The 16,599-nt window shown below is 41.0% G+C and overlaps 3 protein-coding genes across 3 annotated transcripts in view; 2 read left to right on the top strand and 1 right to left on the bottom strand.

Annotated features, from left to right (window-relative positions):
• Positions 1-1,897: 1,897 nt before the first annotated feature.
• cdhr5a (cadherin-related family member 5a) lies at positions 1,898-7,369 on the top strand. The gene is made up of 14 exons (XM_062548726.1): positions 1,898-1,991; positions 2,432-2,607; positions 2,994-3,056; positions 3,201-3,290; positions 3,445-3,531; positions 3,616-3,720; positions 3,804-3,989; positions 4,103-4,193; positions 4,279-4,376; positions 4,579-4,785; positions 4,948-5,061; positions 5,195-5,261; positions 5,408-5,565; positions 5,798-7,369. The coding sequence occupies exons 1-14, from the start codon at positions 1,898-1,900 to the stop codon at positions 6,398-6,400; spliced, it is 2,139 nt and encodes a 712-aa protein (XP_062404710.1). The 3' UTR covers positions 6,401-7,369.
• A 5,448-nt stretch (positions 7,370-12,817) lies between these two features.
• Positions 12,818-14,655, bottom strand: rxfp3.3a2 (relaxin family peptide receptor 3.3a2). Its single transcript, XM_062548728.1, has one exon. The coding sequence runs from the start codon at positions 14,653-14,655 to the stop codon at positions 13,429-13,431; it is 1,227 nt and encodes a 408-aa protein (XP_062404712.1). The 3' UTR covers positions 12,818-13,428.
• A 1,493-nt stretch (positions 14,656-16,148) lies between these two features.
• The window catches only part of LOC134096094 (A disintegrin and metalloproteinase with thrombospondin motifs 7), a 58,184-nt gene continuing 57,733 nt past the window's right edge, over positions 16,149-16,599 (top strand). The window contains exon 1 of the mRNA XM_062549846.1: positions 16,149-16,272. Within this exon, the coding sequence (XP_062405830.1) occupies positions 16,233-16,272 (40 nt within the window). The 5' untranslated portion in view covers positions 16,149-16,232. The remainder of the gene's footprint in view (positions 16,273-16,599) is intronic.

Here is a 16,599-nt window from a genome sequence, read left to right on the forward strand (position 1 = left end):
GCCATTTATGATGTTAACTTATTTAACAGAATAGCAGCTCTTGAACATAAATAACATCTTTAAATTAGATTTCAGATTACAATTATTTAAAAAGCCAGTATGCATACAGGAGCAAAAGCTTTTCAAGTGCCAGACAAAGTTAAAAGAAAGGAACGTCTGCACATTGTGACTCCACAAAATGTGTCTTTTCATTTTCTTCAAGGGCAACTTTTCAGTTCCCCCAGGTCTGAAAAAATTGGCCTTCTAGAAAATAAAAAGACATATTTTGTGGAGTCACAGTGTGCAGACTGTTTAAGACTCTTACAATAAGACACTAATGAGAAATCAATACTAAATGGTATGATGCTCTAGACCTTACTGAGCCACAGAATAAGGCTTCTTGCAGATGTCAAGGGTACTAGCGGCTCCTATACAAATGCATGACATTAGCACGCATGTATGTGGCTGCACAATGTGTCTGCTTCATGTAGGACTGTGTCCCCTTGTTCCCACACTGAGTCTGTGTTTATGTGTGTCTGTGTCTGACTGTGTGCACGTGTGTGTGTGTGTGTGTGTGTGTGTGTGTGTGTGTGTGTGTGAAGAGAGAGAGAGAGAGAGACGGAGAGAGAGAGAAAGGGGGGATGGGCAGGAGCAGAGGGGGGAACCATGAGGCTGTACTTGTCTCATATACGTACAGTATCGGAGCAGCCTCACTCCAGGGGTGTGCTGATGGACAGAGAGGCACGGCAAAAGATTGGGAGGCACCGGCCAGACATGCTGGGATAACAAAGGATTCAGTGTGTCAGTGGAAACTGGCCTGTGGACACCTGTGGGGAAGCACATCCACCAGGCCAAACAGGCGTGTTAGCTGAGGGCTGACCCTACCCATGGGCAAAATCATTTTCGTGTTCTCCTTAGTACAGACGAGACTTGGCTTGACACACTAGGGTTTGACATACATATGGCATTATAGATGTCTCATAAATCAGCAATAGATTAGCATATAATACTTAGTCTGGCCATTACAGCCAAAATGTTAATGTTTCTCATTTGTAGTGCAGACACCTGTATCACCTGTGGGAATGAACTGTCCATCGCTGGGAGATGACATCATCACATAGGGACCAGGGAGAGACATTAATAAAACAACAAATCAAACAATTGGGCTTTTGGGATATTTATTCTATGACTAATTCTTTCATAACCACATCCCAATGGTCCCAGGGAGCCCACTAACAGATGGGCTGGAAACAATCTGGACTGATTTGAACAAAGAAACCACTTTCGTTTATACCTGGAACTGTGTACCATTTTTACATGCATGAAGTGACCTGCAAACACAAGCCAACAATTAATGTCCACAGGCAGAAAGAGACAGACCAGGTATCTGGGCAAGGGTCAATTTGGCACATTGTGTATTATATAACCCCTCCCCCTCAGTCTGAGGAAAATAAAGACATTATAATAATTCAGAGGACCTGTCCGTAGGGCTGCAGAAGCAGTATGATATATGAAACCAGTGGGATATGAAAACTGCCTCCTGCAGTTGTGACATTTCAAGCTTCATCAGAGGAAGACATTTTTTACTCAGCAAAACCACAAGAAATCCTTCCAATAACGCAGCTAAAGCGGGCACATTCCTCCCAAAGTTCCTTTGTAAGTGGAACGTGGACACTAATGCAGAATGACCCCTCAAAAACAGATGCAAGTATTTTAGTAGGAGGGAGCAGAGCTGTCCACTGCTGGCTAGCTCTTTAGGCAATATATGACCGTAAGATGAAGTCACAAACATTGCGACTGGAATCAACTCCCACTCATGAGGGAACACAGTCAGTGCTTTATGTGGAGAAGTACCAGCTGGTACCACGGCCTCCCCGTCCTCCATACTTTCATTTGTGTGGATCAGATTATTGGGGACATGGAACAGCACAAATATTACGGCAGATCGCTAAATGGCCTCCTCTGCTGCCTCCTGACAGTGTGCCTTCACAAACTTAGCCAGTCGCAAAAACGTAAGTACAGCTTTGACCGACTACTTCTCGTTGTTGACATGTACTGTAGCTGAGCTCTTGTGATCTGTCCTTTTCTTCCCCCCACTGTGCATGTAGTGTTGTCTGGTCAGCACAACACACATGAATGCTATTGTATGTTATATATCAATGTGGAGGCATTGTGTTGATGCTAAGCTCCATATCTTAATACTGTACGGATCTAAAGATAATCTCATAATTGGATTCCAAACCTACTGGAAAGAATAAACACTTATATGTTGGACATATGACAGATATTGGCATGACACATACAGTATGCGAGTATGTTCTGATCAACATTAAAAAACCCCTCTAAGGCCTGTGAATTTAAACTTTTTTGTCAGGGTTGATGAAATGAAGATGACTGTTGATGACTGTTTTCAACACTTATGTAAACTTTGCTGTGTTCTTTATTGCTCCAGTGTGCACGGTCCCCCCTGAGCCTGTGTCCATCAGGGAGAACAGCACAGTTGACACTTTCATCGCCACGGTCAACACCACAGAGCGGGACATCACGCTGACTCTCATGGACAACCCAGAGGAAGCCTTCGAACTGCGAGGGACAGACCTGATGGCCAAGAGAGGATTAGATTTTGAAGTAAAACTGATTTACTTTCAACAATGTTTGATGCTGTTGTTGTTGTTGTTTACTGTATGTTGTTACTGCTGTGTTTACATCGGGGGGAAACTATAAAGCTTACAAAATATTGGATATGAGTAACCAATAGAAATTAACTCCAGGTTTACTAGCTTTTCCTCTTTTGTCTAACTTCATTGATATATATTCTTACAGTTTCTGATTGTGTAAAAGTGTTAAAGCCTGTGTGAAGTCATGTAGAGTTTTCCACTCCATTTGACACCCATGTCAATAAAATAGATTGGTATTAAACTATGAAATATAAAATGTATGATTTAGGAGTTTGGGTTGAGTTTTCGTGTGAGGTAGGCTTATGTTTCCACAACTGTGTTCCACGACTCTTTCAGGCTCTACTAAGTGAAGATGCACTTACAGTCAGGATTAAATGCAACAAAACTGGCTTCAAAGCAGTAAGTCTAGTTCATTCCCACACACATATTGCAACATTGTAAGATTGTATTGTACATTGTAAGAAGTATCTATCTATCTATCTAACAGATACAGAAGGACATGCTAATAACCAGTATTATTATGGGATTTCTTCTCTTCAACAGGTTACCCTACCTCTTATAGTACAAATAGAGAACATCAATGATAATCCTCCAACCTTTGCCAAGGATGAATATGTCTTAGAGATTGATGAGGTGAGTACGTGAATCCTTCACATCTTAATCTCTGTAATGTTGTGTGTAGTTAAAATATGTATCTGCTTTTATGAATAAATATTATAGCGAATAAACTACTACATACTGTAACTACTACACCTTCACACATGTGACTTTCATAACTCTCTCACAGTTGATGCCAATAAATTCCAGTATTGGACTTATTGAGGCTTCGGATCTTGATTCAGATCTACTGTATTACTCTTTGGATCCATCCACGGTAAACATAATGATTATCTGGTGTTCACAGAATGTTAGTCCTACTGCAGTCACAGATTAACGAGGTGATAAATGTGTTTTACAGAGCAAATATTTCAGACTGCAAACAGAGAACTACCCTAAACTCTTGGTCCAAAAGATTGTGGAATATGATGTCATCCAGAAGATGACACTGATTTTATATGTCCAGGTACGTGCATCAAAATCTTCATGTGTAGTAGAGCAAATGATATGTCAATTACTGTCAATTAATTTGTTTTGTTATTGTAATAGGACACACCCATTCCTACAGAACCTGGTGAACCATCTTTTACAGCCACAACCACCATCTCAGTCAATGTGCGGGACATTGATAACCGTCCGCCTTGGTTCCAGCCGTGCACTAAGGCAACTATCGGCATCGCAAAACTCTGTTATAGCTCAGGATACAAGGGCAGAGTAAACTTAACTGAGAAACAAGTAAGTCTTTACATTAATTATACATTTAAGCCATGAATTCACTTATCATTGCGACCGGGAATAGCAGTATGTTCAAGAAGTAGTGGTATAATTGGTTCCTTTTTTTCCCCAAGGAAGGTCCTTTACAGTTGCAACCAGGACCAATATATGCAAAAGATGGAGATAAAAACAGAAATGAACAGATCAGTTACAAAATTCTGAAAGGTAACAAATTAAATAACTAAACCTGCCATAAAGTCTGTCTACTTGATGGCTGCCACAATGATGAATGTATTACTTTTCTCTGCAGGAAATGAGGACAGCATATTTCAAATTGACGAGAACACTGGAAACATAACAATGCTGAAGGCTGCTGACATTGCTGGCCCAATTACCTTGACAGTTCTGGTAAATTCTTAGCTTTAGCCGTCAAATCATTGTCAGGCCTCTTAAAAATGATATTCAAGCTGCTTCGTTACTTCAGGACAGCCCACTGTCACTAAAATAACTAACCACTTCAAAGCACCATTGGCTGGTGATGCTGACAGTGAGAGACAATGGACTGTGGTGGTTTGATAATGCTGTGGCGTTATATGTCGTTAATGCACAGGCCTCACAGGTGACCAATAGAGATCAGTTTGCGATCACCTCCGTCACCATTGAGGTGATGAAGAAGAGTCGGAATGCGCCGAGGTTTGAGAAGGAGCGTTACGAGGCCTACGTCTACACTACCTCTGGGCCAGAGAATATGGTGATGAGGGACAGGGCATCCAACAGACCCTTTAGAGTTAGAGCGCGCGATGAGGATTTCGCAACTGTAAGCATAAATATATTGCAATTATATTTCTTCCTCCAAACTTTTGCTCATCGTTATGCTGTGAAGGTGTTTGTTACACAACAAATGTCATTATAAGGAAATCTGAAGCAATGCTACACATTCTTTACTGTTGATTGATGTTGTTGATTCTGTCTGTTTGAGGGTACGAATCCTGACATACGATACGAGGTCCAGTACAGCAGCTATGTCAACGTGACCACAGATGGCTTTGTTCTCCTGAAGAAGGCAGTGAAAACAGACTCCTTTGCTCTGCAGGCAAGCGAGGAGTCTGACAGAGAACCCCCATGCATAACAAAAACAATGAAAATCCAAAAACAGTGTGAAACAATCTGCCAAAAACTTCCATCCTCTGATTTATTTATCTGCCCATCTGTTTGGCATTTCTCAGCTCCGTGCTGTGGACATCTCTACTGGGGAGTCAGGGACGGCCGCTCTGTCTGTACAAGTCATACCTGGTGAGATTAATACTTTTCAAAACTTTTAATAGAGAAAACAAGGTCAACATAAGGGCTTCTGTCAGAACACACTCACACACAATAACTCCCAGAAACACAAAGCTCGATGGTACTGACATTTTTGTCTTGTTGGTTGTCTGCTGAAGTGCCAGGTGTCCAGTCACCATCTGAAGGCTACAGGGCGGGAGACATGGCTTTGTTGGGCTTTGTCATGGCGGCTCTGCTTGTGATGTGCCTTATCGTCATCGGATTCCTCATCTCGCGCCTGAGAAAAGGGAACGCCAATGCGCTCAAGTTATCAGAGGTCAGCATCTTCTCATCCCAACTCTGTGAGTGAAGTTCTAGAATCACCCACTTTGACAGTCAGAACCCTTTAGACAGCCACAAATCTGCAATGATTTAGACAGTCACAAGTCTGCAATGATTCAAGATAAAAATGAGAAAGGGAATATTGTCTCCCAGGCTATCAAATATCTTATCAGTGACACCGAGTTTACAGTGATGCAAACAAAAAAAATTCTGTTCCATATGTCCAGTGTCTAGATCCATGCCTCAAGCTTACCCAACCCAGGAGGCGCCCGAGAGACAGCATGCAGTTCACCAATGACGGCTTCATGAACGAGGGAGGAGACCCCAATAGAGGGTTACCTCCGAGGAGACTCGTGGGCTCAGACCGTAGACCGGACTCTATAAAGACCGCCAGGGCCCGAGCGATGATCCGCGAGCGGCAGAAACCGCCATGTAGCTCCTGTGGCCATCACGTCCAGGCCAACCACGTCCACAATAGAGGCCCCGCGGCTCAAGCCAAAGCCCGGCCAGGGGGCGGGCAGGGAACGGAGCAGGTGAGGTCCATCCTCACCAAGGAGAAGAAGAGGGACGAGCGGCACAAGAGCGTCTGGTTCAAGGAGAGTGCCGACACCTCTGAGATCCAGGTGGAGATCATCCCGGACAACATAGGCCTCAAGCCCGAGGAGGATGCGCGGGACCTGGACGCAGACTCAGTGAACTCCGCTGCACCCGTGGAGAGCGAGATGGAGCTGGGAGACCTCACTGCTATGATTACGCAAGATCTGGGAGGCGCAGGGACCTCTGTTCCTGATAACAAGGAGGACGAGAATGGAGACAAACCTGACCAGTAGTGGATGCTAATTTACAGACACTCCAGTTCAAATATGACCCAAAAGGGAAGAAGTTTATGGGAGACACACAAAAAACAGATGCTCTTCTCTCATAGTATGTTGGTTATGATTCCCACTTTGGCTTCTAGGGAACTCTATGTCCACTGTTGCAAGTCTCTTTCTGCAAAACCGGTTGAATGCATCAGATAACTGTTCAAATGGTTCAGGTTAGATTGATCAGGTCTTTTTTCAGCTAATCATGGGCCAACAAAGGCTGGACTAAAGGCTCGTTCCCCATGGGCAAGCATGTGAAACTCATGTGTCTGCTGAGGGAGATTTAGGTGGCTTCTTAATTCAGCATTTTCAGTCAGGTGTGACAGAACAAAGTGAGGCCAGAAACATGCAAGACATGCAAAATACCAAAACATATGGGCCCGGTTTCTAGTGTATGGATTAAGCCTAATCCTAGACTAACACTTGTTTTCAGGGAAGATTATCACTGAAGTTCTCTTTTAGTCTAGGCCTAATTTAGTCTTTTAGTCTATAGGCCTAATTTTGAATCCATGTACAAGAAACCAGTCCATGAAAGCAAAAGATATGAGATGATCTGAAAGGTAAATAAGGTAACTTCTACATGTACAGTTTATTTGTAATTTTTATGGCACTTATTCATCTTAATTGGCAATGTATTTTTGTGCACTTTTTGACCACTCTATGCAAAAGTGTTTTAGGGTTAGGTACAGTGACAGTGTTCTTCATTTTTGTTATGTTTCAAGGCATTGTTAAATGATTTGCCATTTTTGAATGTATTTGACACATACTACTCTAACGCAGCTACCAAGTCATCTCAGTTTTATGGACATATTTTGATACTTCAACTTGTCAACCTTACTAAGCACATATTAAGCATTGGTTGTGTGTGTACTGTGTGTTTGTATTTTGTTCTTAAGGAATGTTACAGAAAGAATAACTTATTAAATTATTTTGAAATCAGGAACACATTTTGTTTTGCAGTAACTTCTATAATGATATGTTATGGACCTCTGATGTAAGCACTCCATAAGGAGTGTGGTGATTGGTTGCATCCATTATAGTGGCAAAACATATACGTATACTTTAAGGAAAGCCAGATCTTGCTTCTTGACATTTGGGTGTTCCTGCATTGTAAAAATACCCTGTTAAAGTAGATTTCATTACTGATCTTAAACAACTCATGAATCATCACTATTTGAAATGTCAAGCTTATGTGCATGAAACAATGTACAAATGATTAGATTCTTCACATTAAAAAATGATCAGAAATCTTTGGCAGAAAGTAAGGAAATTGCTAACTTTGTCAAAGCTCTGATCAAATGTCTTTGCTGTATTCTTCTGATGTCTGCAGCCACCACTCAGACTGTCAAAAGCAGTTAATTACTGCAGGGGCTTCAGTCTATGAGAAGAAAAATAATTGTATAATGTAAAATAATCAGCGTTAAACTAAAAACAAAGGTTATCTCATTTCAATATGACATGAGTTATTAAGACATTCTTCTCTAAATAATAATAATAATAATAATAATAATAATAATATCAAATATTGATAAATTAGCATAAAATAGATAAATAAATAAATGTCTCTACATTTCCTTCTACTACTAGTCAGACGAAATTAGATCTTCTGATGAGTTTTGGAGGAAAACTCCAGGAGGGATGGATCCCAAATCACAGGCGGTTATTGATCTGCTCTGTGAAACTGTTCGAGAGGCATCCAAATGCTGCGTCAATTTCAATCACATGTTTGGTATTTTAGATATACAGTGCATCAGGCCCTTTCAAGTTTTCCGCATTTGGTTATGTTTCAGACTCGTCTGGATTCAATTATTAAAAAATGGAATCAATTATCTTTTTTGCTCCAATACTCCACAAAAAAAACTGGTATTTTGAGTGTGTGTTTGAAATGCTATACATCTTGATTTAAGTCCACCTATGCTAAATGAATTAATTGGACATTATTAGAAGAGGCACACATCTGTCTAAGGACTCACAGTCGATGCTGTATGTCAGGAAGAAAACCAAGCCACAAGGTTGAGAGAACTGTCTGTAGACCTGCGAGACAGGATTGAGTCAAGACAGAGATCTGTGGAAGAAAGGATTAAAAGTGCCCAAGAGCATGGTAGCCTCCATCATGCACAAATGGTAAAGTTTGGAACAACCAACAGTGTTCCTAGATCTGGACACTCAGTCAAACTGAGTGATTCGGGACGAAGGGCCTTGGTCAGACACAGGTAACCAAGGACCCAAAGTATTAAGGGCAAACATCAGAGCAGCTCTGTTGGTTTCTTACACACACACCGTTGGGAGTTGTGGCCAAGTAGTTTAATCTTTGTTTCATCAGACCAGAGGATTTTAATAACTGACCTGATAAAGACAGATGTGTTCCTCTCCTAATAATGTCACAATGAATTCATGTAGGCCAGGTAGACTCCAATCAAGTTGGAGCATCTCAAGGACCATTGATAGAAGTAGGATGCACCAGAGCTCAATGTCAAGCACAACAAAGGGTCTAATTGAGAGGTTGAATATTAATAAAGCACAAATGTTAAGTTACATTTTATTGAAGACTTTTTATGGGTGCTGCCTGTGCCAATTAATTGTAGCATGTGTATTTTTGTTAAAATTATTCATTTTGTTTTCATTTGTTTGTTTCAATAGAGCATTTGCTAGTGACACCGCATGCATAGGCTGCTTTGTCAGTGATTTTGTGTTGTCTGCTTTGGTGCATTGTTGGTATTTGTTGTTAGAGAATCCATCATGAGTGTGAAGGGGGGTGAGCCAGACACCACTGTTGAACCTGTTGGAGATGTCGTGGACCTAGTTCAATGAAATGCCTATTAAGGAAAGTGCTAGGCTGGGTGAACCCTACCTGCCCGGCAGCTCAGACTGGAAACCTGCACATCTATCTCCCCTGCTTCCTGTCCACAACCTTTGGCTCCAATCACAAACTACCTTATCCAAGACCAAGAGATGCACCGGATCGTTGGTCTAATTGGTTACAGTAAATGACTATGAAAGCATACAGTCATTTGAACGATGCCCACTGATCATGCGTCTTGAGCAGTAGAAATAAAGCGCAGACTCCCCATACTAAAAAATATATCTTAAAATATTGAGCTTAGCATGGTGATAGCCAGACTAAAGTGCCTAATTCATAACCCCAGTGAAATGCTCTTGAAGGCTACCCTGTTTTGGCATTGGTGTTTTTGTTAGTGAATTGTGATTTGTTATTTTGGTTGCGACTTCTTGGTTGTAAATTGGTGGCTGTGCGATAGCTCAATGGTGTTTTTTGCCCCCAACCAACGGCACCTTCCAGGCAGCACAGCCTAAAAGGCACTACCTTTACCCTATTCCTAACCTTAACCCCCTCAACCCTCATCCTACCAAACTGAGGGGAGTAGTGCCTTGAAGGCAGCGCTGCCTGGAAGGCACCATTGAGGGCATATTATACCAAAGACCCTGTGTGATATCCCCTATAGCACAAGGAGTTTAACAGTAGGCCTATACTTGAAATATTTCACATTGTGAAACTAAGATAAGATGCCAACAGATTCTATTCTTTATACTCATCTTTTCCAGGGGTGCCAATAATGGAAGGTGCTACATTTCCATCCATTGGATAAGCAATTAGTTGACTGGTCTAAGGGTCCAAAGCCACCATGTTTTTCTCTTATCTAAAAGAGCTTAGGTTGGGTGAACCCTGCCTGCCTGACTTGCCAGCGAATTTGGATTTCGCCCGGCAGCTCAGGCTGGAAACCTGCTCATCTATCTCCCCTGCTTCCTGTCTACAACCTTTGGCTCCAATCACAAACTAGCTTATCCAAAAGATGCACCGGATCATTGGTCTGATTGGTTGAAGGACTATCCAAGCGTATAGAGTCAATTGATTAATGCCCATTGATCACACCTCTTGTGCATTAGAAATAAAGCGCAGATTCCCCATACTAATGTTCAATCTTAAAAGATTGAGCTTAGTATGGTGATAGCCAGAATAAAAAGAGCTCTCAACCATGTGTAGAATTTTCTCTTACCTATGAGAAAAGCAAAAACAATAAACAATTAGTGAACCCCAGAAATTAATGAGAACTCACAAGATAAGAACAAATGGGAGATATGAACAAAAGCAAGATGAAATCCCATTGTTTTATCTTCATCATTCATCAACCTTTCTGAAATTCAACACTGTGGACCAAGTCATCAAACTTCATAATGTCAGGACAACATTAAAATCACATGCCAATATGCCATGCAAGGATGACTTCAGAGGACAAAAGAACAGCTGGTCAGTGAGATATTCTGAAGACTGCATCCACATGCCAGACACCTATTTCATGCAACCAAAGCCTCCAGGTTGTGTTTGAAAAGCGTTAACAAGAAATGTGCTTTGAATATTGAAAGCATTTTTTTGTGTATTTTCTTTTCCTTAGGCATTCAGTCATCGAAATGAGAAATATTCTTATAATACTTTGCACTACAGTGCTTTTATGCATGCGATGCGGTATGACTGTTTAAACATGTACAGTAAGCCCATGGTCATGATTGAAATGACTTCCAACTGTACTGAATTTACAGGAATCTTCTTGACTCCATTGCAAAATTTCTCTATTATAAACAAGTAAAACAAAACAAAATATTAATCCTTCTTGCCCAACACTGATGTAAGCCACATGAGTAGAACTATAGTTATCTTTTCTCTATGCTTCAGGCTTTTTCTCCACTACTAGACCACATCACAGCAGACAGCTACTGGCAAGCTATTTGATCATATTGATAGTCATCATCTCAAATGTGTGCTAACTGCTAACTAAAAAAGCTCCAGGACAAGCATGATTCAATGCGGTGCACCTGCCTTGTGTTCAAGATTGACTTGTGGGATGATTTTTCGCTCATTATGGAACCAAAGGAAACGCCAGCTTCAAGGGAGGCTACTCACTCGCTTTCTTTCTCCGTATGCAAAGTCTGTGAACTACATACTCCATTCAACTATACATTCAACCACTTTGACTTTGAAGCTCCTGTTAAGGAGGATGCTCTTAGTGTTATGATGATGTTCCTGTCTATGTTTAGTATCACAGATGGCACTCATGGAGAGAAGCAAGGGAAGGCATATGCCACACTAAAAAGTGCCTTTTTCATCCTTTCATCATCTTTCAAGTTATGCCTGTACCGGATGCATAAATTCATCTTCTGACGGAGACTCACAAATTTTGTTATATAACCTACACACACATTTGAGTTTTCCTTATTGATGGTGCACTCTTAAAACAAACATATTTTCCCTATGGGTTAAAAAAAACATGCACGTTGTGTTGTTTTCAACCTAAGTTGTGTTATTTTCAACACGTATTGTGTAACAAATACAAAAAGGAAACAACTCAAACTGTCAAAGAAATCTTTATGTGGACACAGAGATGTGTTAAAAACAATGCAAGATGTGTTGTTTTCAACAAATTCATTTCAAGAGTATGCAAGCTTTAGAGTTCAGTTGAGAAAAGGTTTTCATTACTTCTTGATTGCCATCTTACTGTATGCAGGAATCACATGCGTTTGGCTGGTGGTTTGAAAGGTCATGGAACTGTGACTGTTTTATGTTGAACAGACATACATTGAACTTGTAAACCAATTTGTCTGCCCTGTGTCACTTAGCTGTCTGGCATCTCTCTGGGTGGCCCCTCTTACCTTCTCGCTTGTGTATAGAGTGGGACATCTGAAAGCGAAACCTGGACGAAGGCATGGCTCAGAGGGCGACCAAAGCTGTTGTGCATTCCTTGGCAGGAATAAAGTAGCAGGCAGGTGTTTACAATAGAAACATATACTGTACTTCTGAAATGCAAGCCTTGCCTGTTCTGCGAGTACCTTTGAATGAAAAACCTACCAAATGAATAAACGTAATGTTGGTTTGAGATGTTCACAATACAGCAGCCACCTTTTGGCCCAGAGAGAGAGGGAGTACGACAATATGACACCATTGCTTTATCATACATGGATCTACGATGTCCAGAAAATGTGTTGGCTCCCAGCCAGGTCCCTAACATCTGGGAAACTGTCCAAGGAGACTTCAAGGTGAGACATGATGCTGTTCTTCATCTTTAACATTGCATAGTCACAAGGAGAGCATGGCATACGACATACAACCAAGGGAGGCACCCGTAGGCTTTCTGACTTATCATATAACCATGGTAGCATAGCAACTAAAGTTTCATGGCGCTCTTTCATATAGCCATAACAAATGTGTGTATTTCTCACATTACTGGGTCAGGATACTGTCTGCCTGTCTGTCCCCATATACCTTCCTGCCTGTCAATCAAAAACCAACGCAGCAACATGTCAAACACACAAGAATTCTTTATTCTCAGTGTGACTGATCAATATTCAGAACCATATAATAATAGAAATGTCCATGTTCATCCACATCATTCTTGCCAAATTAATCACTAAGCAATAATTTAGATCAAAAGTTAACGAATACACTGCTGCATTACTTGAATTGCAATTATTCCAATCACTCCAACTGACTGAAATTATAATTGGTAGGGTACAAGATAGGCTTCTGTATGCGTCATGGAAACAATTAGTGTATAATGTGGTCACTGGTGTCTCCAACAGATACAGGACATGATGTCATAAAACTATGTATACAATTTACCCAGGAAGGCAATCAATGCCTATTTAATTTAGACAGCATATTTACATTTCAGTTGTATAACAGTCAAAAAATACATTTAAACTTGTGTACATTTCTTTGTCTACACAAGCACGCAACATGAAACAATATCATGATTACATCGTGATCTCAGTGGTATGACTTCTAAATCATTCTAAATCATATTTCACCACATTATGCAAAATGTCACAGTAAAATTACAAAAATAATCAACTGGTATGTACTATAGGTTGCTGTATGAATGATGCTTCCAGCACATTTCACATGTAAAGACAACATTACAGTCTTTGTACAGTCCTTCCTTTTGTTTTGTTTGTTCACAATCCTAAGGTGTGGCTTAGAATAAAACCTAATGACTTAATCCTTGAGTATTTCCAGGTCGTTCTACTTTTCTGTCCGTAAAACTGAGTTCCTCGGATGGTTGGTTGCATGCAAGAGAAAAGGATCGGTCAATGACAGAAAGTCTACAATTTTCGGTTTCCAGTACATTTAGCGCAATAATGCCTTGATGAACGTCTTCCTTCTCTGGTTTTGTTGCCGATGTGAATGCGCGTAATTTACAAGTCGATGCCATAACCGGTGAGGATATGCGCCAGAACAAATTCTTTAACATTTTTCTGAACTCGCGTCGCATTAAACAGTAAAGAACTGGGTTCAAACAACTGTTTGTATTGGCTAGGCAAATAGTAACGGGGAATACATACGTGTGCACAATGTAGTATGCTCTGTCCCAATGGGCAACATTTAGTTTTACCAAAACTCCCCAAAATGTTATTGCGTGGTTGGGCATCCAACAAAGAAAAAATGACAGAACCACAATTGTCACTGACTTCGTAACTCTAGAACGTCTTGCAGTATGGTTATTGTGCATACTTCTCCGGCGAATGAACCTTAAAAGCATCAAGTAACAAATTGACAATATGAGCATTGGCAAAACGAAAGCGATGAGAATTTTTTGAAGATGGTACAGTGCAAGCCAGCGCTGTCCATTTGGGAATTTGAGTAAACACAGCTTTTCCCCAGCAACGGTTCTTACCGTGGCAAAAATGGTTGTTGGTGCCGTGGCCACAGTGGCCAAGATCCATAATACCGCACTAACCCATTTCACAGAAAACATCCTATGCCGAGTGCGGTTTCTCAGTGCTGAGGCGACAGACCAGTAACGGGTGATGCTCATTGCAGTCAAGAAGAACACACTGGCATACATGTTCATAACAGTGACTGACAGAATAACTTTACACATGGCATCACCAAATGGCCAGCTAAAGTCCAAAGCAATGTCCACTGCCCAAAATGGCAATACGAGGACGAACTGAAAGTCAGTTACAGCTAAGTTAATGACAAAAAAGTTAATACTGGATTTCTTTCTACTCTGCCTTAACTTCATAAGAAAAAATACCAACAGGTTTCCAACAAGTCCCACCGCGCACACCAGAGAATACACAACAGAAATGATTATCCTAAGTATTGGGGTTCCGTCTGCTGGCAAATCTATGTCCTCAAAACTGTTGAATTTGTTATCCGACAGAGTTTTGTTATACGGTCCGTTTCCGGTCAGGTTGAGGATCTCCTCCATCCTTTCAGTACGCGTGACGGCAGGTGCTCTCATCAGCACCGGACCGTTTAATGTTTGCATATCACCACAACTGACTTCAGCGACGTCTCAATACAACCACTACATGTTCCCACATTTCTTGTCTAAAAAAATAATCAAATGTTGGGCAGCTCTTGGATCAACGAACTCTGTGTTCACTGTTGTTCTGCTTGGCAAAGTCAACCAGCTTTTTATATGGGATCCATTCGCCACTCCCGCCTTAGGTGAGAGCGCATTGGAGAAAGTTGTGATTGACAGTGTGTTCTCATGATGCAGCTAGTATCATTCTACATTTGATGCAAACGGTAGTCCTGTCCATTCTCTCACAATACCCCCTGAGATTCTAGCCAATTTATTACAAAAGGCAACACGTTTCTCTCATTCATGTAAAATTCAGATGTGACTTTAGGCTACTAGTTACACCAAGTAGTTCCTATCTTTAAATAGTTCACTTAGCCTAATTAAAATAACCACAAATAGCCTAAATTAGGCAATAACATATTTCGAGATTTGAGTCAGATGTGCTATGTACATGAATGTCCAGCAGAGGAGGCACTTACTGAGGATATTTCCATGCAAGACTGTAGGACCTTTTGCGGAGCAGTTCTAAGAACTACAATGAATATTCAGACTATGCAGCATGCGCCTGATTTGCACTTTGCTTAAGGGGACTCCAACAGACCGCGGAATGTTACATGGGGTTTCCCACTGATCATCGCTAATGGAGCCGGGCTGTTAGCTTTGAAAGGGTGAACTGTCATACGTGTAGTTTATTTCTGGACAAAACATTGGGACCCATTGTCCCATTAATCAATGGTTGTTGCTAGCTACCTCTTCTTGGGCCACATATTAGCCCAGCCTGTCTGAAAATGAAGAGTGAACAATAGAAGATAACCAATTCAATCCTTAAGTAAAATGGTGTAGTCATTTAGTAATGCATGCCCGCTAGGCTACTGCTCATGCACAATGATGCTCATTTATAGGAGTGTTGAAAAGTCACTCGGACGCATTTTGCTTTTGATACCATATTCCAAAACGGTTACCAAAGATACAGAAGGACAAAGGGTTCCCTCTTTGCCATTCTTCGCTCAAGTTTCCAGAGAGAGGGGCATTCTTCGGGCCCTCCCACCAACTCTTTCGGCGAGGGCGGTTCTATAACAAAGTTTGGGTTTGTAGGAGAAACTTTCTTCCTGTGCTGGGAGCAGGGGTAGATGCTGAAGAGGCTGTGCGCCCTCTTAATAAAGATTCACACGAGCGGCTTATGCATGGGGCATGAGCCCGGAGGAATGGTCCCTAAACTCCTGAACACCAGAGCGTCCGATATGCTTCTATGATTTGGTTTCAGTGTAGATACTATCCAAATTGTCAACCCGTCATAACAATGCATTTCAAAATGAAAAGTCTTTAAAATGACAGTCGTTACATTAGGGGAACGAGCTTGGTAAACGGTTCCGTTGTTTGCGTTAGCCTACAACATGATGCGATATGTGTACTGTGGAGTTCATAGGCTTCTGCGAGCAACTTCTTTTCACCTTTTAATCACAGCTGGAGTGCTCGTTATGCTTGGAAATATAACAAATGGATTTGTACAAGGAACAGGTGAGCAATTTTCTTCATGTTGATCAGAGGAGCCCAAAGGTCTCGTAAAAAAAAAAAAATCTTGAACATTAGCCTAACATTCAACTTGACATTTATTATTGTCCGTATTTATTGATATGTAATATTGAGTTCTTGTTTATTGATAGGCCTATGTATATTTAGTGCATGGTATAGCATACATAATAGAACGTTTGTTGTCTTACATGTGTGAGCCTTAACATGTTGTTTAAAAAAATAGGTAAATGTAGTTTGCAATCGCTTGATGTACTTGGAAAATAGGTCAATAAAACCTTAGCATGAACCTGGACCGCTCAGTGAACTGAGGTT

Source organism: Sardina pilchardus, chromosome 11 (genome assembly GCF_963854185.1).
Source record: "Sardina pilchardus chromosome 11, fSarPil1.1, whole genome shotgun sequence".
NCBI classification, from domain to species: Eukaryota; Metazoa; Chordata; class Actinopteri; order Clupeiformes; family Clupeidae; genus Sardina; species Sardina pilchardus.

What these genes read in the sequence shown, in the direction of transcription:
- cdhr5a (XM_062548726.1), top strand. Translation starts at nt 1,898, where the DNA reads ATGGAACAGCACAAATATTACGGCAGATCGCTAAATGGCCTCCTCTGC. An exon ending in GCGATGAGGATTTCGCAACT is followed by an intron (nt 4,786 to 4,947) that starts GTAAGCATAAAT and finishes TGTCTGTTTGAG; the next exon opens with GGTACGAATCCTGACATACG. An exon ending in GTCTGTACAAGTCATACCTG is followed by an intron (nt 5,262 to 5,407) that starts GTGAGATTAATA and finishes TGTCTGCTGAAG; the next exon opens with TGCCAGGTGTCCAGTCACCA.
- rxfp3.3a2 (XM_062548728.1), bottom strand. Translation starts at nt 14,655, where the DNA reads ATGGAGGAGATCCTCAACCTGACCGGAAACGGACCGTATAACAAAACT.